General features: G+C 52.8%; 1 protein-coding gene across 6 annotated transcripts; it reads left to right on the forward strand.

Moving 5' to 3' along the window:
• Window positions 1-982: 982 nt before the first annotated feature.
• On the forward strand, window positions 983-20,956 carry LAS1L (LAS1 like ribosome biogenesis factor). Of its 6 annotated transcripts, none has more exons than XM_028522473.2 (14): window positions 986-1,327; window positions 2,215-2,340; window positions 3,336-3,405; window positions 4,224-4,305; window positions 5,389-5,670; window positions 5,945-5,991; window positions 6,815-6,924; window positions 8,668-8,753; window positions 9,484-9,690; window positions 10,051-10,198; window positions 15,322-15,404; window positions 15,522-15,839; window positions 18,898-19,048; window positions 20,660-20,956. In XM_028522473.2, the coding sequence occupies exons 1-14, from the start codon at window positions 1,137-1,139 to the stop codon at window positions 20,781-20,783; spliced, it is 2,025 nt and encodes a 674-aa protein (XP_028378274.1). In that variant the 5' UTR covers window positions 986-1,136; the 3' UTR covers window positions 20,784-20,956. The 6 variants fall into 6 exon arrangements, with proteins under 6 accessions (XP_035872970.1, XP_028378274.1, XP_028378273.1 ...); XM_036017081.1 differs by lacking the exon at window positions 986-1,327 and adding exons at window positions 1,335-1,556; window positions 2,431-2,500 and having other exon boundaries at window positions 15,322-15,839; XM_036017077.1 differs by having other exon boundaries at window positions 983-1,327; window positions 15,322-15,839; window positions 20,561-20,694.
• Window positions 20,957-22,488: the final 1,532 nt, after the last annotated feature.

Here is a 22,488-nt window from a genome sequence, read left to right on the forward strand (position 1 = left end):
ATCTCAGCCAAATAAAACTGATTTTGGATTTCTGACTTCCAGAACTGTGAGACCCTGAAGGTGAAAGGGCATCTTGTTTCTAGCAGATACCTGGCCAAATGACTGGCATGGCTGCTCAGGACACAGTAACCGCCAATCACGAACCACTGGCAGAATACATCTTAGGAGAAGCTGGCTGGAGAAAGAAGCATATGTGGAAAATGGATTGGAATTTGTTGTGGCAAGGTGGGAAAAAAAAGAGCCTACTCACAGCACTGATCTTCAGATTGCTAGCAACATTTCTCTCTCCAGTATTAGATTGGAAAATGACTTCTGTGAGGACGGGGGTGGAGTCCTGAACAACATTTTAACCAACCTGTACAATCAGAAGGGGTTCATAAGATTGCTCTCCTCCAAGAACTGCAGAATTCCAAGGAATTATTCAGAAAAACGAGACATACCTTTGTGGATGGTGAAGCCAACATAGAAGTGGAAAGCTGGCAAAGTAAACTCCCTATAATTTTCAGCTATGGAAGAGAACCAAGAGATCAGCCATTCTTAGCCCTGCATTGTACAGATGTGAAGGCTCAGCAGATTTTTCAACCCAACTTTAGATGTTTAGATGTTAGATATTTTGCTCTGTAGTCCTGCTTCAGTGTCCATAATTTTCTACTGGGTCAGGTGCTGATTGGCGACAAGGAAAACGTTAAGTGCATTTCTGGTACGTAGGATAACCTCAATCCCTCTCTTGCCCGCCAGGGGGCGCAAACTAAAAATCTGCCATACTCCAGACAATATCTCTCCGGATCCGTAACAGAGAACCGTTAGCAACCAGGAAATTAGCGGAACCTTGAGGCCGAATGCTTGTAGCTGGTAGAGTTGTTTTGAGAAGAGAACACTTCCGGCAGACGAAGGCACATCTTGAACTTGTGCTTCCTAGGGTCCTCAGCTCTCGAGTTCCGATTTGTTACACTGACGGTGGGAGGCGGGCTTGCGTCGGGGTCACACTCTCCCATTGGCTGCTGGTGCGGTGGCGGTTTGCAGTGAGTCTAGCACGTTGAGCTGAAGGCTCTGGCGAGTACCGAGACGCCGGGCTTGGTGTCTAGCTGAGGGTGTGGTGGGATTCCTCAGTCAGGTCAGGTCTGGGTTCTTGGGGGATGGATCGCGTGTGGACTGCGTGGTGCGGGAAGGGCGTCAAAGAGAAAAATTTGTCGCCCCTCTGGGCCCAGCGCATCGTAGTCGCCTGGCTCAGTAAGGCTGAGTGGGATCAGGTGACAGTGTACCTGTTCTGTGATGACCATAAATTGCAGCGGTACGCGCTGAACCGCATCACAGCGTGGAGGAGCAGGTAAGGCAATCAGCTCAGCCCTCCTGCCTGCGTGCTGGTCACACCTGCCTTTGGGAATCCTACAAGGCTTTATTCTGCAGTCATGCCCCAAATTGCCGCTGGTACCCCTCACAGTGGTTTGGGCGTTGCTTCTCTCAAGTGTCTGAGGGAAAGTCGCAGCCAAGCTCTGGCCCTAATCCTGTTTGTGGAAAGAAAGCGGGTGTGTCTCAGCAACCCTGTTGTTAAATCTGTAAGTTTTTACCCTTAACTTCTCCCATCTTGAGGAGGTTGTCGGAGGGACCACTGTGGCTGAGCCAGGGCTTAAGGTGTGGGTTAGCATCCTAGGGTGGATTCCTGATTTGGATTAGAGAGGTTCGGGGGGAGGTTGCCTGCAAAGCCATGTTTCAATGGAGCACCTCAGTCTGGTTGGTAAGATTGATTTGGGAGCAGACAAGGAATAATATTCTGAAGGAACAAGGGTCTTCTCTAGCAGAGTGCATGGAAGGTTTAAGGGGAAAGAAAGGGATGTGTCTATGCTGAATTGTTCGTTGATTGCATAGCAGTTAGATGTCCTCTGTGTATCCTAGCCAACCTCTCATGCCCTGTATACAATTGGATCCCAGGGACATTACCCTTCCTCTTTCCACGGTCTTGATTCGTGTCCACTTGTGTCCACTCGAGCCAGTATATACCAAGATTGGAAAAAGTAGGTATACAGTTGTAATACAAATAAACACAATAATTAAGAAGTAATAATACAAGAATAAACTGTGTTTTGCATATTCACAACTATACACCTACTTTTCACACCATTGTGTTTGGAATAGCCTACAGCAAGCTACGGTCTGAGGTGGAGGGTGGACCAGTGTAAGGGACCTTTATGATGGTGCTGGACTGTGGCCCTTTAGGTTAGGCAACGAACTGCCTCTGGCAGTGGCTTCTACTGCTGACCTCGTACGCTGTAAGCTCTTGGATGTAACTGGTGGCTTGGGCACTGATGAACTTAGACTGCTCTATGGCATGGCATTGGTCAGGTAAGACCGACATGGGTATGGGTGGAGGGTGGTTTGGGGGATAGGGGTGGGGTGGAGAGGTAGCATGCCATAAACAAATCTTGACTTCAGGTGGTACCCAAAGGAAAAAGCCCCATGTGTCCCTGTGTACGGGTCACCGTGGGATTCCTTGATGTGACAGGTTTGTTGTACCCTGTCAACACACATTCCTCTTTTTCTTCACCTGAGAGCCTTCTCTCTTCCAGTTTTCTTGCCTTCTTTTTGTTAGACTGCGGGGTGGGGGGCGGTTCACACCAAGTGATCTCTATGGGTCTCTTCCAGCTTTGGCAGGTTGATTTCGTTCTCCCTGCTTTAACTCTTTCACCCAAAGGAACTTGTCTGAGTGGTTCAGTGCCCCATCCCATGATTTCATGTGGATTTTCCAGCTCTACCCCAGTGTACACCTGCCTAGCACTACCCTTTTCCCCTTCTCCGAACGGTTGCCAAGTTGTGGAAGTAGAGGCATGGGCTGAGAGTTCTGGGCTTACAAAGTGCCTCAGAGGGGTTCTAGCTGTCTCATGCACATCGGGGAAAAGGCTGCTACTGAGTTTTCTCATCTGTCAGAGATTCTCATCTCAACCTATTCCCCTTGTCTGCCTCGAGGTCCTTCCTAGCTCTTCTTACCTTCTCCGTATCATGTGATATAGTCCTCGGTTCTAGCATTTATAACAAACTATGTTGTAGTATCATACGCTGTTTTATGTGGTGACTACTTATCCTACACTGAGCTCTTCGAGGCCAAAGCAGTGTCTTATTCACCTGTATGGCTTCAGTACAGGGCAGACTCTCAGTAAGTGCTGGACTGGATGGAGCCATCCCCGCTGTGCTGACACTAACCATAAGAACAGGACAGAACAGGCAGTGGACAGGTTGTGGAAATGCAAGGTGTCAGGAAATCAGCGAGGGCTTTTGAAGCCCCACTGGTTTGAGTAAGACAGTCACTTGGGCTGTGCCACTCATTTTTCCCCCAACCCCAGGTTTGTGAATCTTATCTCGGAGAGGAAGACAAAGTCTGCCAGGCTCCCCCTCAAGTGCCTGGCTCAGGAGGTGTGTATGACAAAGTGGTCTTGCTCAATTCTCTTCCCCTAGGAGGGCTCACTAAATGGGGCATGGGGTCACGTGGGCACCCAGCCAGGCTGCCTCATCCCATCACTACGAGCCAAGCCCAGCGAGAACCCCAGAGCCTCAGCCTCTAGCTTGAAGCAAGGAGACTTCCTCCCTTGTTTATGCCTGCTATCTTCAATGGGCTTGGCCTTCCCAGCTTGCTGGGAAGTGGCCCAGTGAAGCTAAGGCGCCCAAATGGAATGCATTACTGGGTGGGGACAGGAGAGAGGTGGCAGTCACAGCACCTGCCCTCTGGGAACTGACAGTTTGCTGGAGGAGACAAGTTCAGCCAAGCAGCATGGAAATGCCAGGCATTGCTGCCCTGGTGTGCGAGGTGTGTAGAGGGCAGGAGGGTTCTCAGCCATCGGGTACAGCTTCCTGGAGGGAGTGTGGGACAGAGGTAGGTGGGGAAGGAGGGAGGGAGGATGAAGGGAGGGAGGGAGGAGGGGTACAAGGTACCCAGGGAGAGGGACTGGTATTATTAATGCTCGTTTATAGGAATCTCTTGGAGGAATGTGGCTGGTGGTCGGGGGGAGGCAAGTGTCTTTGCTGATTTTCAAGATTACCTCCTCAGAGCAGTAAAAAGAATCAGGAGACCTGGTTTCTCATCTTGGCTCTGCCACAAAGACTGAAACCTCCTCTCGGGACCTCAATTTCTCCATCTGTAAAATGGGGGGAGGCCAGGCTCACTCATGTGTCTGTGCTCCCCTCCAGCTTGACTGGTTTCTAATTTCGGCACGCACACCCTCCCCTACAATCAGGTGAACATTCCAGATTGGATTGTTGAACTTCGCCATCAGCTGACCCACAAGAAAATGCCTCACATAAATGACTGCCGTAGAGGTGAGTCCCCAAGGTGTATATCTATCACAATTAAGCCTACGGGTCAGGGCTTGGTGACACTGTGGGGGGAGAGGGGAGGGTCTCCACCTGGGGTCAGAGCCAGGACTACCGTGAGGCAAGTGAGGCACTCGTCTTGGGCACAAACTTGAAGGGGGTGTCAGAAGCTCAGTAATCAGACCTGGCTGGTGTGGCTTAGTGGGTTGAGCACTAGCCTGCAGACCAAAGGGTCGCTGGTTTGATTCCCAGTCAGGGCACATGCCTGGATTGCAAGCCACATCCCGGTAGAGGGTACACAATAGGCAACCACACATCGATGTTTCTCTCCTTCTCTTTCTCCTTCCCTTCCCCTCACTCTAAAAAATAAACAAATAAAATCTTTAAATATATATACAAAATAATTATTTTAAAGCTCAGTAAGCATAATAGATAACACTTTAATTTGGAAAAACCCATGATGAATAAGATCCCAAATTTTTTAAATAAAGACAGGATTAGTGTTATTGAACTCTAAAACTTCTCCTTTTGCTTTAGACTCCAATATGGCTTGTCAGGGCACTGTTCTCCCAATTAAGGCATTTTTTTTGGCATCTCCTTAAGTTTTGTGCCTGAGGAGGAGGTGAGTGGGAGTGGCTTGAGAGGTGTGAGTCATCGAATGTCATGAACCCAGAGGTGCTTTGGATACCCCATTCCAACTAAGAACCCCTGCTTCAGCCTAGCCCCTTCATACTGGGGGAAACCGAGATCTCGAAAAAGAGAAAAGACTTGGCCAAGGCCTTGTAACCAGCTAGTGGGACTATCCCTGTTCTCCTACTTGCCAGTCCTGCGCCATATTTGGCATCCTGTCTGCAAGTCTGGTGTTAGTTTTTTTTTTTTCCCTAGGAAAGGTGCTAGTAAGCAGGAAAAAGCAAATGACCCTGAACATGAGGGGCTACTTCTGGACATTTAAGATTTGTGCCTTCTTGGAGCCAAGCCTCTTCTCTTGGGCCTTCCCATAGTGCTTGCAAGATAAGGCTGGCAGCCTGCTGGGAGCCGCTCGCCTGTGGCTACTCCTGTGGCACTGCCTGCCTTCCTGCCCTCCTTTAGGTTGCTATTTTGTCCTGCAATGGCTCCAGAAGACCTACTGGTGCCGCCAACTGGAGAACAGCCTGAGAGAGGCATGGGAGTTGGAGGAGGACAAGGAAGAGGCAGATGAAGACTGCCAGGAGGAATCAAAGAGCACTCTTGAGAGCATCGCAGACCAGAAACCAAAGCCTGAGGATGAGAAGAAAGGTGCAGAGCTGGATGTCAGGACTGGTGGAGACAGCCAAGGCGACAAAGAGATAGATGCGCATTTGGAAAAGGCTCGGAGAAATAAAGAGCTGTATGGTAGGTGTCGTTGGCGGTGGGCAGAGAGGGGCCCATGAGCCCCTCTCAGACTTAAGGTTGACACTGGTTATTTTCCTTGCTCAGCCTTTCCTTTGGGATTGTGGCGAGTCTTCACTTAAAATAATTACGGTCACAAACCATCCTCCTTAAGCCCTGTGAAGTAGGAAAGGCAAGAATTCTAGTTACTCAAGAAATGAGGTGAGAGGGGCCCAGAATTCCATCAGAAGAAGGGGCTGGCCTGGCTGCCCTATCTGTTTCCTTCTTTGGTTTTCAGAAAGAGCCCGAGAACTGCTGGTATCATATGAAGAGGAGCAGTTTAAGGTAAGAAAGTGCCTTTGACTTGGCCCCAGCCATTTCTTCCCTCTGCCTGAGGGAAATCCTGAGAAGGAGTTTGAAAGAAAAGTGGCAAAGCTTGAGGGACCTTCTCGCTAAGAGAGAGGGGGCAGTAGGAAGGAGACAAGAGGAGCCGAGTCCAATTGGCTGATCCTCCACACTGATGGAAGGGAGCAGATGATGGAAGTTTGTGCCTCATCAGTGGTAGGGAACAACCTGGGTAGAGGTGGTTGCATAGCCCTGCAGTACTGCAGCTGTTCAGCAGGTGGCGCCCAAAGAACTTTTGTAGATCAGGTGAGCTTAAGGGGTTCTGTTTTTATCAGGAAGGGAGATACCTTAGAAATCATTTTAGCTGGACCCTTCCTTTTCACAGATGAAGAAACTGAAGCTATGGATATGGACTGGCCCAGGGTCACATATGCAGTTAGTGGTGGAACTAGGATTAAAACTTGAGTCTCCATATTCCCTTTCTTCCATAATCCATCGCTTCCCCTCGCCCTTTGGCCCAAGGGTCTCTGCCCAACTCCAACCAAGTGCCCCGAGTGGATAACTCAGTATTAGGGTATCTGGTGATTGGAGCCACAGGGAATTCGGGGGTAGGGGAGGAGGAGGAAGAGGAGAAAGTCTGGCCTTTGAGGATCAGGATATTTTTAGTTCCTGGTCTAGTAGGGGAGTGGTGGACCCACCCCTGCATGCCCTGCCCTATCTCCTTAAGGAAAGTGCTGAGTGGTCCCATGGGAAGGGGTCCTGGAGGGGTGGGGGCAGGTTGCCTGGCCAAGCCAGCTGCTGATGGAACCCTCTTTGCTGGCAGGTGCTGGAAAAATTTAGGTTCTTACCTCAGGCCATTAAGGTGTGGAATCAGCTGCCTCCACCTATAGACTGCATCTTGGCAGACCTCAAGGGCATTACATGGGAGAACAGGTACGTAACTAAGTCACCAGGGGCTGCCTACCCTCTAGGGTATAGCGTGGCAACCTCTCTGAAATCAGTGTCTGTATCCCAGCTTGCCAGCCTCTGCTGCCGGAAATCTCAGGGATGATGCTGATCCCCCCACGGAGGGGTGGGGGGATCCCTGCATTCTGCATGACCCTTTTGCTTGGGCACTGCCAGCTACCAGGTCGGGGTTGCGTACTGTGAATCACGGGAATGGCCGGAGGCAGGGTGTCTGCTGTCATCTGTGCACTAGCCAGGATTGCTCCTCTCTGTGCAGTGGTATGTGGAGCCCTGACAACTAGGAGAAGCCCTTAATCCTTATCCCTTTACTGCCTGGGCCTTGTTCAAGTTTGAGGTCAAAGGTACTCGGCGGGCCCTGCTGGTCTTTCCTTTTGAAAACCTATTGGAGAGTATCAGCATCCCCTGGACAGTCGTGGTTGGGGCCTTCCCAGGGTCTGACTCCTCCAAAGACTTAAGTCCCGCCCCACTCGGTATGGCTCTGACACTTCTTCCCCTCCCACCAAAAACTGCTCCATTCAATCCAGGGCAGACAAACAATGTCTGCCTATTCCTCTCCTCCCTAGCTCTTGGGGGCTTGCTACCTAGATTCAGGAAAGGACTTGGGGGAACATTCCACTGAGCACCTGTGGAGGCAGTGCTGGGCCTTCCCAGCTAGAGACAGGAATGGAGCTGTAGCGCAGCAGAGTGTAGGGCCGTGGTGTGTAGGTGGCAGAGTGGGCCTGGGTGACAGCCTCTCTTCCTCACTTGCAGGATACCACTAGGTCCAAAGGCAGTTTCTCAGTGTGTGCCCAGCCTAGGCTTCTTGGCCACGGCCTTTGGCAGAGGCGTGGGTGGTGGCCCCCTCAGCAGCAGAAGAAGCTATCCATGCACCCCTGTACAGTAGTGCCTGCCTTGTCGTGCTCAGCAGACAGCTGACTGGCTTCTTTCAGTGCTCTTCCTGGATACTGGGGAGATCAGTGGAAGCGTAGCCTACTTCTTTCCCTCTCTAGCCTGGTAGAGGGTGGAATCTGGGCATGACAAGTCTCCTTGCATCGAGATGTCCTGGGCACTTGTGTCCCCACTAGGCCTCTTCAGCTGTGAGAGCCTCTGGGGGAAGCGCTGGCTCTGGAGGAGACGGCTGTTGCTGGTTCCGGTTTGAGCTAGACACGGGGCAGGGAATCGCTCCTGTAGCCTACACTTTCAACCCCTATAACTCAGTTCTGGGTTCTTCAGGCCCCTAGGATCAAGGGTCATATTCAGTCCAGCAATTAGGTCCCCAAAGCTTCTGCTTCTGGGATCTGAAAGAGAGCAAGTGAGGGGAGGAGGAGGGGTAGGAGACTGGAGGGAGGACTGTCCAGAGAAACAGTCAGAGCAGGAACTGAAATCCAAAATCCCTTAGCCCACTGACTCCAGACGTTTAACTCCTCTGTGGACCTGCGGCTTTTCTCCAACTGTGCATTCGGCCTGTTCAGCCACTGCTGCCCTTGCTGTGGGCCCTAGGTCAGCATGTGCTTGCTCACTGCATGTCAGAACCCACAGATCCTGGTCTGGCCCAGCCCCTTCCCCAGGAGGCTGAGGCTTGAGATTCAACTGTCAGCCCTCCGCTTTCCCCTCCATGCTGCTTTGGCCACTTGAGCCAGAGGCATTCGCTGCTTTGGGAGTGGGTAGAGGAGCGGGAGAGGGTCTCCCCTCTGCTTTCAGTGTGTTTCATTGAGCGTCGTCTTTCTGCAGGGGCGTTGTGCTGGATGCTTTCCTGGATGATGGCTTCCTCATCCCCACATTTGAGCAGTTGGCAGCTTTGCAGATAGAGTATGAAGGTAGGGTCTTGCGGGCTCACTGCTGCCTAGGGCAGTGTGTTTTGGGGGCAAGAACACCAGGGGTGGGCTGGGTGGGCCTGGGCTTGGGGAAGGGGCTGTGTGCTGCGGTTCCCCAGCCTCTGGAAGCCCCACTGGGCTGGGAAGAACAGGTAACCTCACTGATAAGCCCTGACTGGGCTTTCCTTAGGGGGCCTGGAACTGGGTGGGCTGCGGTGGGGTTGAGGGAAGTCTAATGCTATTATTGTGCCATGCTAATTGTGATTCAGCCACTCGCTAGAGAGCTAGGACAGCAGAACTGGAAGGACCTTGTGAGGTCATCCGGTTCAACGTCCTCATGTTACAGATGGGCAGACTGAGGTCCAGAAAGGGGAAGGTACTGACCCAGAGTCACACAGTGAGTTACTGACAGAGCTGAAGCTAGAACCAGAGCTCTTTTTCTCTTCCGCTGTTCCGAGTGAATTGTTTGATGCCGGACACTAAGTTATCTCTCTTCCTGTTGTTCTGCTCTCCTGTTTCCTCCGGTTCTCTGACGGCAACTCTGGTTTTTGTTGGTGGTGGGATCTCCTCTCTCTTTCCGTCTCTCTCTTCTTCCCTCTCTCTCCTTCCCTTCCTTCCTCCCTTCTTCCCTCCATTCTTCCTTCCCGTTCTTCCCTCGTCCTCTCCCTCCATGTGTCCCTTTGTAACCCACCACTCGCTCTTTCTCTTTCAACGCATGGTCCTTAACAACCAGAAAACATGGACTTTGATGATATCGTGGTACCAAAGCCATTCTCTCAGTTCTGGCAGCCCCTGATCAGGGGCCTGCATTCCGAGGCCTTCACGCACGCCCTGCTGGAGAAGATGTTGTCTGAGCTGTCAGCCTTGGGGAGCAATGGGATCCGGGCCACCTACATCCTGAGATGGACCGTTGAACTGATCGTGGCCAACACCAAGGCTGGTGAGGGAGACCAGCCCTAGCCTCGGGGCCTCACACAGCCGGAACGAGAGCATGTGCCCACTGTTCTCAGCTCGGCTGAATAGCACCAGGTGGACACAGCCCTTGTTAGAGGGTTAGGTTTACCCAGGGGGCCCTGCGGCGGCAGCACGCAAGTCCCCCTCCGCCTTTTTCTTCTCAGAGGCGACCACACTGAGCTGGAGGCAAAGCGCTTCCACAGGTGCTTTGAGCAATTGGGGGGTATACAGTGGGGGAGTCTGGGGGCAGGGTGGAGAGGGACAGCGTCCAGTTTTTCAAAGTACAAGGTTGGGTAGGGGCGGCGGTGCCTAGTTCCTTCTCCTCAGGCCCTCTCTTCTCTCTCAGGACGGAATGCCCGCCAGTTTTCTGCTGTCCAGTGGGAAGCAAGGAAAAGCTGGAGGCTCTTCAACTGCTCTGCCTCCCTGGACTGGCCCCGGTTGGTTGAGTCCTGCTTGGCCTCACCCTGCTGGGCCAGCCCCCATCTCCTTCAGCTGTAAGTGTCCTGAATTCGGTCTGTTAAGAGGGTGAGGCATGGCAGGCCTTAAGGCCGCACAGGGCTACAGTGGCAGAGTTAGACTAGTCCTGTCTCCCTCCTACTAACTGATGGGAGAACCGAGTCCAGTAAGGGAACCGGTGAGACAGCCCCCTTAGAGCGCTCAGCGCAGTGGCCTGTACAGAGCAAGTGCACAGTAAATGGTGGCGGCTGCTGATTATTGAGCCCAGGGTTCTGACTCGAAGCCCAGTGCTGTCTCCTCTCTTGTCTTCCCAGAGTATCCCTGTCATACATGCTCTGCAACCTTCAGTGGCTCTCTGTTGCCTTCCTGATCTCTAGGCTTCTTAGCCTGCTAGTCAAAGATCTTTCTGACTCTGCCCCAGCCTACCATGGTAACCCCACCTCATGTGATTCCCCTTTACCCAGTCCACCCTGGGCGCCGTGGTCAGTCTGAATATTGCACTGCTTCCCGTAATGACCCATGGTTGCCTCCCTTCCATTTCCTTTGTCACTTCCTCGCCCTGAGCCACTTCCCTCATGGTCGTGGCAGCCTTTGGCACCCAGTTCTCTTCCTGCTCTCTGGAGCAGTGTCTGTTTCGTTGGAGTGACCCATCTGACACTCTGTGACTCCTCCACTCCGGTGACCTTCATTCTCCAATGACACTCACCAAGCCATTTCCATCTCTCAAAGCTGACATGCCAGCATTGTACTCAGTGACCGCTGTCTCTTGGCCTTGCAGTCCTCACCCTTGCGTCACAGCATCTGCTCTTTCCCCGCATCCAGATCTCCATCCCTGCACTCCCTACCTCCCTCAGCCCTGCTTCCCCTCGATCCTGTGGTTGATCGCTTCAGCTGCTCATCAGCACCCTCGGCTCTGCCCGTCCTTTGGCACATCTGACTTGCAAACCCCAGCACTGGGATTCATCCCCATTCTGCTCCCTCTACTCTTCAGCGTGGAGAGCTGAGCCCTGCTGGAGGAAAGCACCCAGCCCTGTGGATGGCTGCCACTAATCTCAGGCCAGGCCCTGGTTCTGCTTATCTGAATTTTTCCCTGTTTTCTGCCCATTTGCCTGTTTCCCGACTGTTCTAAACCCTTACCACTCATCTTAAAGCCCCACCCCTTTCACATTTCACCCTAGCTTCCTCAAGCACATGGAGGCGTCCAGCAGGGCCCCCTCCACACAAGCTCCAGTCCTCATGAACTGATCTGTGGCTACATTCGACCCACCCGCCAGTGTCAGGGTGAGGTGGTCTTTCCCCCACTCAGAGCCTTGCTACCACCTGTGCTCTGCAGCCACCTCTGCCAGCATTGCTGGGGCCTCATCTCAACCTCTCCCTCAGTACCACTGGCTCTGTGAATGTGCCTGAGTGTTTCTCATCTTAAAACTACAATAACAAAAACACAAGCAAAACCTCCTTTGACCCTGCATCCCTCTGTTGGGTTAGCACCAGCTTGTCTCTGCTTCCTCTCCCATCAGAGTATCTGAAAAGAAAATCTGCACTCAATGATCTCGATTTCCTCACTGCCCTCTTACTCCTTAACCTGCCACAATTTGGCGGTCACCCCCCAGAGCTTCTTAGATCTAATTACCAAACCCAGGAGGCCCTGGTCCATCTCTGTGTCTATGGCATTGATGCTGTTTATTACTCTCTCCTTGAAATGCCCATGCTTTTTTACTGGGTCCTATAAAATGCCGAGGCCCAAATGTCTTTGTCTAGGCCAGGCCTTTCCCCCAAGATTCAACGTCCTATATTTGAAAGCACATCAGACGTCTCCCCTTGGACGGCCCAGAATTGGGTGTGTCCAGAACAGCATTGACTATCTTACTTTCCACGCCCACCCCAACGTCAGGGGTGTCAAACTCATTTTCACCGGGGGCCACATCAGCCTCGCAGTGGCCTTCAAAGGGCTGAATATAATTTTAGGACTGTATACATGCAACTACTCCTTAATTGTTCAGGAGTTGAAATTACATTTGGCCCTTTGAAGGCCACCACGACACTGATGTGGCCCCCGGTGAAAATGAGTTTGACACCTCTGGTCTAAGCGGTCTCCCCCCTCAGCTCCCAATCTCCCTTGGTGCTGGCACCATCTGTCCAGTTGTGTTGACTCTCAACTGCTTCCAAAACCTGACATCTTACATTACAGTGTCTCCTTCCCCTAGCGTCTCTTTCCCTCTGTCAGACTAAGCTTTACAAGGGCAAGGACTCTCGGCATTAGCCATCTGTGCCCCAGCACACCACCCACAACCAGGCTCTGAACACATCTCAGTGAATGTTGGCGAACTAAACCAGACTTAGCCGTCTTGTTGCCAGCAGTGCTGTCTTTGATGGGGGCTAACTCCATGCCTGGGAAATGAAAGAAGGGGCAGGCTGGATGCCAAGACCTTCTTAGTCCCCTCATGCCCCCCATACAGTTAGAAAGTCTTTCTTGAGCCATGATGCCTTTGCAGGCACGGTAGTAACTTTTAAAAGCAAAAAGTAGCCTCGCAAAGTCGGCTGGGGCAAGCCCTGCAGGAGATGGGACTGAACCAGATACTCAAATCTCTAGACGTGTGCGCTGTGCACTGGAAGTGATGTGGATGGGTGGGAAACTGGGAGGAGAACCAAAAAAAAAAGGCCTGGAGGTATGAGGAAAGCATTACAGACAAGGCATGGCAGCAATTAGAACTCTGAAAGGCATAAAGGAAGTTTCCGAGGCAGAAGAACACAGCATGTGTATGTTATGGGGGGAGAGTGAAAAGAACCTCATGGAGAGGTTTGGATAGGTGGCCTTCAAGGTACTTTCCTATCCTGAGGGCCTGCAGAGTATGAGCTGCTGGTCTTGGAGAAGTCAGGATCACAGAGATCTCCCAGCCCAAGCATACCAGAGGGATGCGACCCATGCCAGCAGTAACAGTGGCTCGCTTGGAGTACGATTTCTTATGTACAGATCCTGCTTTTCCCAGATGATCAGTGATTCTAGTCCGAATCACCCCATTACCCTGATTGGGAAATGGGATGTACTCTAGTGTTATGTTTCAAGTCAATAGCAAGTTCAGCAAGTCAGAGCTGAGGTCAAAACCCAGATATCCTGTCCTTACTCCTGTGCTCTTTCTACAGTGTTCCACTAGATGGCACTATTGCCAAAAGCATGTGTTGTTAGGCACATACAAAAAAACGTGGCTTTTGTTTTTCCCAGAGGAAAAATAAAAGCTAGCGCAGGTGATTAAATGTCAGCTGTGGTGCTGTGTTTTCAGCAGAACTTATGTCATTTGACACAACAGTCTTTGAAGACAGAGGAATAATATTCTTATTTGACAGATACGAGGGATATTGAGGCTAGGAGGAGCAAAGTAACTTATCCAGAAGTCACATGGTTTGTTGATGGTGGGGCGGGGATTTGGGCACAGGTCTTGCGAATGCAAGATGCACCTTCTTTTCATGAACCTCACCTGTGACCCGACAAGACAAACCCAAGGACGGAGGTGCATTTTAAGATTCGTATCACCCCTGCACCTCAGTGGGCAAGCTAGACAGCTCGAGATAGCGGTCGGGTAATAATAAACAGCAGTGATATGGCATCTTGCCAATATCAAGTGCCTAGGAATATTTATTATTAATCATACTAATGGACCACAGTGAAAGGGAAGAGAGTTTTTCTCTGGCTTTTCTCTAATAAAGCTGCAAGCTTTTCAAGAGCTTTCCCCAGCTGGCCAATATCAATGCAATTTGAGCCAGCGTCCCAGTGGCATATGAAATTAGCCCCACAGGGATGGTGCCCCAGTCTGCCAGTAGAGTCCCTGGCCCCCAGCCCTGCTCCCTGTGACCAGTGACCAGAGGTCACTTGAATGTGGCCAGTCTGCCTGTAGGGCGCAGAGAGCAAACAGCCCCCTCAGAACATAGGACCCCTCCAAGAATGGCCCCCAGGTCAAAGTTGATACACCTGGAAGAAACCATCCATCTGTCCGCCCCACCCTTCCTCCGTCAGTGAGCAGGTGCCTGCTAGGTGCCTGGTTCTACTCGAGGTTCTGCTGGGCGTGTTCACCCTCTCCCTTCCCAGGGGTCTGTATCTGTTGCTGGTTTTGCTGTGAGCACCGTCTGTGTGTTGTGTGCGCCACCGTGTCCTCATCTTTAACTCCGCTCTGCGGGACTCCCGCCCTCTGCTCATCCAGCGCTGCCCTCTGTCACAGCGTCTCTCCCTCCCATCTCCACTGCCCAGGTCTTAAGTGGGCCCTCATCGACTCTCCCTGCCCCCACCCCGCCCCGCCTCCAAGCTGCCACATCCAGGCCACCCTCCACGTGGCCGTCTTCCACACGGGCACCATAGCCATCTTCAGAGGCGCACCTTGTACCTGTGCTCAGTCACCTGGTGACCCTTCTGCCCAACACACACACTTAACCTTTGCAGCCTGTTCTTCCTCCCACAGCTCCTGAGCACAGCCCTTCCCTTGGAGCCAGGCTCATCTCAGGACATGTTCACAGTACGGCGTGCTCGCTCTTGTCTCCGCACCAAGACGTCCCTCGATGTGTCCTGCCGTCCTTGTGCTTCCTTCCTCCCCCAGCTCCGGTAGTGCCCGCGGTCCTCAGTGCTCACCTGACATCTTTCCTGCATCCTGTGTTGTCTTGTCACCTACTGCTTTTTTCCTTTTTATCCATTCCAGGCTGGGCTGTAGTTCCCAGAGAGGGATCACACTTGGGCTCCACTCAGAAGGAGCCCAGTGTGCGTGCAGGCACGTCTTCGAAGCTCGGGACAGATTGCTTGGCTGGGCCAGAGAATCTGCCATTCTCATGTCCAGCCCTGTAGGCTTATTGTCTCAGTTGTGTATTTACATAGTGTTTCAGTACAGATTAATATGAGCTGTCATTTACTGCATGGCCACTATGTGCCAGGCACTGTGCCAGGCATTCTGTTAGGTGCCATTATTGTCCCCATTTTACTGAGAATGAAAGTGAGCCACAGAGATGAATCCCAGAGCTTGTCCGGGATCCGGGGTCTTGCTGTTGTGTTCCGTCTGCTCCGCCCTATAGCCTTTCAGAGACAGGTCTGGAAGTTCAGAGACCAAGTTCAAAGTGTGGAGTGGCGGATATGTCGTGACTTGAGATTGTGAATCTTTTTCCCCCCATCCCTCCCTTGGGGCAGCATCTTCAAAGCCATGGGGCAGGTCCTGCCAGATGAGGAGCAGAAGAAGCTGCTGAGCATCTGTTCCATCTATACCCAGAATGGTAAAAACAGCCTGGTGCAGGAGGGCACAAAGGCCTCCCCTGTTGTGAAGTCTGCATACACACTGGACAGCCTGTATTGGAGCCTCAAACCAGCTGCCTCCTTCTGCGGGCCTGCAGGAGCAGACCAGCAGCAGGAGGAGGAGGGCAACCTTAACCACGTCCAGGATCATGAAGAGGAGGAGGAGGAAGAGGAGAAGGAGGTCATGGAAGACCAGGTAGAAGAGGAGGAAGAGGAGAATGCTGACCAAGGGAAGTGGGAGGAAGAGGAAGATGAAGATGACGAGGATGATGAAGACGATGAAGACGAGGAAGAGGATGACAGAATGGAGGTGGGCATTCTCTCCCTGGTGGAGTCGTCCCCCAGTGCCGAGAGTGCCAGGGCCCTGGCCCAGAAAAGAGAAGCTTTGCAGGGCTCTCCGTGGCAAGTGAGCTCAGGTAAGAAGCCTGATGCCAGCCCTCTCCCCACCTATCTGTGCTCTCGGGCTGCCTCCTGAGCCATTTTTCCAACCTACAAAGGAATGGAAAGTAGCAGAGAAACACAAGGTAGCAAGGGGTAGCACATGGGAGGCAAGCCTCAGAGGCAGCCTAGTAATATGCTTGACGGCTGGCTTCCCTGTCCCTTACACAAAGCATGTAAGTGCCAGGGACCTGAGTGCTGTCCTGCTGCTGGCTCCTTCAGGAAGAGAGCACATTCGGAGGGGATGGTGTGGGTGTGGGCCCTGTGCCGCCACGCAGAGGAGAAAGAGGGAGGTAGAGGGTGGGTAGATGTCTCATTCTGCATATGCTCCTTATGTGCAGTGATGCCGGGCACAGAGACAAAGGAGTGCTTTTTGTGTGTACGTGTGTGTGTACGTACACAGGGAGGTGGGATGGTGATGAGACAGGATTTTGCTGTGTGAGAAAGGAGGAGCCCAGAGGCATTCAGTCAGAGGAAGTGGAAGTGAGATCAGAAGAGTGAGAATAAAGAGTGGTTTTTAGGTGAGGGTACCAGTTAGTGAGACGACACTGGCAGAGAGCAGGGACAGTTGTGTGATAAGAAAGTGGGGGAACCTGAATCCGATCCCCCTGAGGCTGGTCATTTGATTGCCCTCATTTAGGTTAGGGAGCAGGAACCTTAAGGCAGGGAGACCCCAAAGGAATGAACAGCCTGGTGTGCATGCGTGGGCACGTGTGTATGCACCTGCGCTTCAATGTGGGGCACAGCCTGTGTGGTGGAGCCTGAGGGAGGGGAGGCAGTGAAGGAAGTGGGGGGAAGGGTGGAGCCTTTGGCCTTGTGTGGATATGTGTGGAAGGGCGGAGGCGTGAAGGCTCTGTGTGCTAGGGGGTGAAGGAAGACATTGACATCTGTGTGTGTGATCGGGTGTGTGCCCGCACGTGCTAGACAAACCAAGGCACAGTGACAGGAACGTCTTAGGGCAAAGAGGTCTGTGTTTGTGGGTATTTGTCAATATCAGAAGTGAGCGGGGGTATGGGTCCAGGCAGTGTGTGTGCATGTGTCTGAGAGAAGAAGGGGCTGTGGAAAGAGATCATCATGAAGTCATTGTCTGTGCACCTGGGTATACACGCGCACATAGTCACGTATAGCGATGAGGTGGGGGTGTCCACGCTGTCCCTGAAGGAGCATGCACAGGGCTGTCAGGCTACAGAGGTAGAGGCAAGTGATGGAGGCGTGGTTGGGGATGTTAGTGGCAGGGAGGGAGAAAGGTCAGGTCAGTGACTTGGGGGCAGGGTCCCTGTGGGCAAAGGTGTCTTTGTGCACACAGGGCAATGCCAGGTATCAAGACAGGCACCGATGCCCTCCTCTAAAGGAGCCAGGCCTCGGGAAGTAGGCAGGCAGGGAAACAGCCCTTCCTGAGGAGCTTGTATGGGTGACATAAAAAGCTCGTGCAGGGTTGGCACCTCCATATTGCTAAGGGCATGATGACAGGGAGAATTCTTTGGATGCCAGGGAAATGCAGAAGGCCAGAAAGTGGATCTACTTGCAGAAGCTCACTATGAAGGGCTTCACTTGAAAACACCAGATGTACTGGTATAAAGACGGGATGGGCATTTAGTCGAATGGTATGTGGACGGTGTTTAAATGCTAGAGCTGAGGGCGGAGGGTGCCTGGCGTAGTGTGCTGTCAGGTCTGGGGTGTCTGTGGTTTGGGAACATGGAAAGACGAAGACATTAAATCCTTTCCCTCTGCCCTTTGCCGTTGCTTCCTCTGTGCGCCTACACTTGTGGGGATGCAGTGACATTGAGATGTCTGGGTTTTGTGCCTGTGAATGAGACGCGTAGGAGGCAGGGTGTGAAATGGAACGTTCGTTGAACAGAGGACTTGGTCTTCGTGCTTGTGGTACTTAGGTGGCCGTGGGGGCCGGGCTGTGCAGTGACACAGCCCCTCCCCAGAGAAGGGATGTTATTTGAGTGTGCAGCTGGGGGCAGGGGGTACCATACTGTGTCCGAGAGGGAGTTCGTGCTCAGCTGGTGTTTCAGTCTCGCAAGCCAGGGGTATTAAGAAGTGACGTGGTCTTCAAACACGTCAGGGAGTTCGTGTGTACATCTGCGGTGCCTTTTCCACAGGCATCTATGGGATGCGGAACCTGTATGTCTTTGCTTTCATGTCCTGGTATGTTTCATCCCATAAGAACTGTGGAGATGCCCGGTCTAACAGTGATCTGAGGGTCCACAGTGGAGAAGAACCGCAGCTCTCCCCCACTATCACCCACGTGGACGGACCCACCGAGATGTATAAGTTGAGCCGCAAGGAAGCCCAGGAGTAGATGGCTGCAGCCCCTGGCTGGGACCGTCCCCGACATCCCAGCGTTGCTAACTAGAGTGAGGAGCATGCCAGAGAGAGCTCACTGTGCAAACAAATGCTTGACTGCTCATGTTTCTTAGCTGTGGTTTCTGGGACCAATGGCGTGGCTGTTGTCACTTTGCCTTCTGACCATAGCTCTCGAAGGAAAGATTTCTGCAGCCACTAATGCATTGTATATAACAAAAGCTCTGGTGTGACACAGATACTCTGAGGTGTCTGTGTGTTTCGGGGAGGAGGTGACGTGGGAATTTGAGGCACGTAGACTTTCTAGGACACATGTGCATGTGGAAATTGGTAAGGGTGAGGGGCTTACGTAGTGGCACACCCAGGTCTGAAGATGTTGTCTGTGTTGGTGCAGGGACGCACGTGTGGACGCGGGAGAAAAGTGGAGGGGAACAAAAAAGTCTAGTTCTGTGCATGATGTGCAGGTGCTGAGGGTGGGTGGGATGTGTGTGTGAACGCACAGAGGAAAAAGGGCCTTAAAGGCTGTATGGGGGGGTGTGGCATGGTGGAGGGGGTGCTAAGTGGGGAGAGGATCTTGGGAGAAGTGAGGCAGAGAGGAATGAGGATGGACAAGCAGAGCCCGTGCCAAGTGTGCTCCATGATGTGGTGGACAGACCGGAGAGGCAGGCCTGTGTACCAGTGTGAGAAGTCGCTAATCAACCCTCTCTGCCCCCCTCTGCTCTACAGAAGATGTGCGGTGGATCAACTTCCCCATAGGCCTCATGCCAGGTCAGACCGAGGACCCAGCAGAGCTTATGGTGGAGAATTATGAGACCATGTATCTTTTGGACCAGCCTGTGCTAGAGCAGCGGCTGGAACCTCCAACATGCAAGATGGGGTGAGTGCCCACGGCACCAGGATTTCTCACCCCTTTCTCTACCTCCTGCAGGAGGGAGGATGGGAGGGACGGACAGAACACAAAGTAGGGTGGCTGGGGGACATAGCTTTCCCCAGTCTGGGCAAAAATGAGTGAAGTGTAAGTTCCAGTCCCTGCCTGGGCCCTTGCAGCGGCTCCCCCCAGCCCCTACTGGGGGCAGCCCTCGAGGTAGCCGCATAGAACTGGCTTGGCATCCAGTGTTTGTCCATGTATGAGTGAGTGTGTGTGTGTGTGTGTGTGTGTTTGCGCGCGCGCGTGCATTCTGGGAGGAGAGAATTCCATAGCTTGCAACAGGTTCTCTAAAGGGCCCACCACTCCCAGAAGGTCAAGGGGGAGGGATTTGTCCAAAAGCACGCAGAGTACGTAATCAGTACTTTCCCACACTTTCCGGACATCTTCGTAGCAAGGCCTGCACACAGCTTTACTCTCTCCCTCAAAACTCGCCCCTGTGTCGCGGGCCTGTGGGAGCTCGCCCCTGTGGGAGCTCTGGGGTCATCAGGGAGACAGGAACCAGGTAGCCTCTGCTGAGGGGCTCTGGGCATTTGGGGAGAGAACTGTAGAACTCAGAGGCCAGCAGCCAGCCAGGCCCAAAGCAGTGCCATGAATTGACTGTCTGAGGCTGGGGAGGCAGCAGGCCTCTCAGAGATGGGAAGGGAGGAGGCAGCGGGGAGGCCAGGTGGTGTGTAGTTGTATGTGGGGCCCACACATAGGCTCCTGTCCCCTTGGTGAGACTGGCTTGACGAACCCTAGGGTATCAAGGGTGGGCTGGTGGAGCTCATTCCAGAACAAAGCTAAGTTGGCCCAGCTGCCACACCCCACCCCTGACTTGGCTTTCTGCCTTGGGCAAGGCCCTTTACATCTCTGAGCCTCAGGTCCCTGGGCTGTAAATCGGTGGGTAATGGGAAGGGGTGGGACTACACCAACTGTAAAGGGTTTTTCAGAAGGTGTAGTGTAAGCATAGGCCTGCCTGAGGGGAGCGATAAAGGCTTTGCTCTGGGCTGTCATCCTCATCTACCTGGAAGGTCCTTTGACCTGCAGAAAGCGGGGAAGGGGGTTAGCCGCAAGGACAGCATTCTGAGCAAGTCCAGGGACTCAGGGAACACAGTGTCTCCCTAGAACAAAGCTGAAATCCTAGCTGGGGAGCTAGGCCTTGTCCTGCCACCCAAGCCTGGCCTCGGGCTCCTTCACCAGCTCTCGGGAGTGGGAGGGATCCAGCCTGGGGTTCTTCTGGGTTCTTGGAAGAAGGCCTGTTAAGGCAGCCACTGCCAGTGTCTTCCTGTGGGTGGGGTCATGTTAGGACCCCTCTGTCTCTCTACCAAGATCTGGTTTACATACCGGGACTCCGACTCCGCATAAAGTTTCACTTGAAAAGTTCTGTCTCTCCCCTTCCTCACCAGGAAGGGGAGGGCAGAGCCCTCGCTGGAGACCATCTGAAGTGGTTTCTCAGATTTGCTCTAATCTCTTCTTTGTAAGGCCAAGCAGAACAGTGGGTTCTTCCCACAGACACCCAGGCAAGCACTCTTAGCCCTTCCAGAGCCTGCGTCCTTCCCTGACTGCCCCCCCTCCCCATAGCACCCTGGCCCTTACCTGTGGCATCGGCAGTGGCAACTGTAGCAATGGCAGCGACGACCTGGAGGGCCTTCTCTGGAGCCAGGGCCAGCTGCACGGGCTCAAAACTGGTCTGCAGCTCTTCTGATGTCCGCCTTAGTCCCCTGTTCTGTTGCACCTGATGTTCCCCGAAACCTCCCGGGAGCTAACTCTTGTCAGCCACGTCAGTTCAGTGTTCAACCCAATGTTATTTGGATTGGTTTTGTTTGTTTTTTTGTTGTTGTTGTTGTTGTTGGAAATACAATAAACAGGCAATTGTTGTTTATGTGGTTTTGAAGTCATTTGTGTGCTGGGGCACGACCAACATAATTCTCCGTTTATTCTGGGGGCTCCAGAGAAGGCGGGATCATAGTGGGATCTTGAGTGGGAGCTGGCTCCTGAGGCCTGTTGGGCCCAGGGCCCCTGATTGTTTCCATCAGTAGGTTCCGTTCATTGCTTCTTTCTGACCCAAACCACGTTTGCTCGCCTCACCTGTTAGTCTGGGGCCAGCTCACCGGGAAGCATGAAGCCCCAGAAGAGAGCATTGCTGGACACACAGCCCAGCCAGCAGCAAGGGGATCTGCTCAGAACCTCCCTGACAGTGGGAATACCCACACCTTCCTGATACTGCCCAGCAGGCTTCTGACTCATTTCCCTGCCTGCCCTCGCTGGCCACCAGACAGCAGTTCAAAGTGAGAGAATCCTTTGTTCATTCCTTTGCAATTCCTTTGGCCTAGAAAAGATAGAGTGGACTTCCCTGTGGAGTGCACTGAAGCCAGAGCTGCCTTAGCAACTGGCCCAGAGCTCCTTCTCCACAGGCACCCGATTCCCTTAGATACTTACAGCGCCTACCCCATGTCAGCCCTGAGCTGCCAACACCTATGAATAATCCATGTTCTCACCCCTCAGAGCCCTCTGTTGGTGACAAAGTCACCAATAAGTGTCTTAGGGACCTCTGGTATGCCACCACAAGCTCTTGGTTTTCCTCAGGGTGGTATTTCCAGGGTGGTGGTTGGCCAAGGCCAAGTGTAGCTACAGCATCCCCAGCCCCTACTCTGGGGACAGGAATTAGCTGGGCAAGACAGTGAGCATCACTGTGGGGCCAAGTTTGGACCCTGAGGAGTGGAGCAAGGGACAGAACCAGGCAACGCTGCAGCCAGGAAGCTGGCCCAAGAAGTGGCTGAGCCAAGGAATGACAGAAAGGGCTTTTGTCAGGGGTGTCAAACTCATTGTCACCGGGGGCCGCATCAGCCTCGAGGCTGCCTTCATAGGGCCAAATGTAACTTTAGGACTGTATAAATGGAACTACTCCTGGACTGTTATGTGAGAGCTTGGCACTGCCGCCAGGTAGAAACTAGGTGCTGGGCCGGATAAAACCAGGTGGAGGGGTGGATTTGGCCCGTGGGCCTTGTGTTTGCCACCTGTGGCTTATGCTGTGGAAATGCCAAGGAAGAATTTAGTAGAAATGTTATGCCAGAGCCTGCAGTCAAGGGTTTTAACGTGAATCAGGACCTCTAGGGAGTCCCCGACACCTTTTAAAGGATATCCTGAATATCTCTGTGAGTATGTGTCTCTAACCATTTTTTCTAGAGCTGGCCCACAGATCTGGTCCACTTGTGAAAGGGGGCCAGGGCCCCAGCAGCCCAGGAGGGCTGATTTCCTGTCCTGTGTGGACCCAAGCATCACGCATGGGCCGAGCAGTCTCCTGCACAGATTAAAGTCAGTGTTTGTCCAACTCTTCCCTGTCCTGCCAGAATGACAAATGCTGTGTTATTGTGTCCTGAAATGCCAGAGCTAAAGGAGCCCTCAAAGAA

The sequence above is a fragment of the Phyllostomus discolor genome, chromosome X (assembly GCF_004126475.2).
Source record: "Phyllostomus discolor isolate MPI-MPIP mPhyDis1 chromosome X, mPhyDis1.pri.v3, whole genome shotgun sequence".
In the NCBI taxonomy this organism is placed as follows: Eukaryota; Metazoa; Chordata; class Mammalia; order Chiroptera; family Phyllostomidae; genus Phyllostomus; species Phyllostomus discolor.

Coding starts and splice junctions, on each gene's coding strand:
- LAS1L (XM_028522472.2), top strand. CDS start 1,137: ATGGATCGCGTGTGGACTGCGTGGTGCGGGAAGGGCGTCAAAGAGAAA. Junction 2,341..3,335: donor TATGGCATGGCATTGGTCAG/GTAAGACCGACA, acceptor CCCCAACCCCAG/GTTTGTGAATCTTATCTCGG. Junction 3,406..4,223: donor TCAAGTGCCTGGCTCAGGAG/GTGTGTATGACA, acceptor CCCTACAATCAG/GTGAACATTCCAGATTGGAT.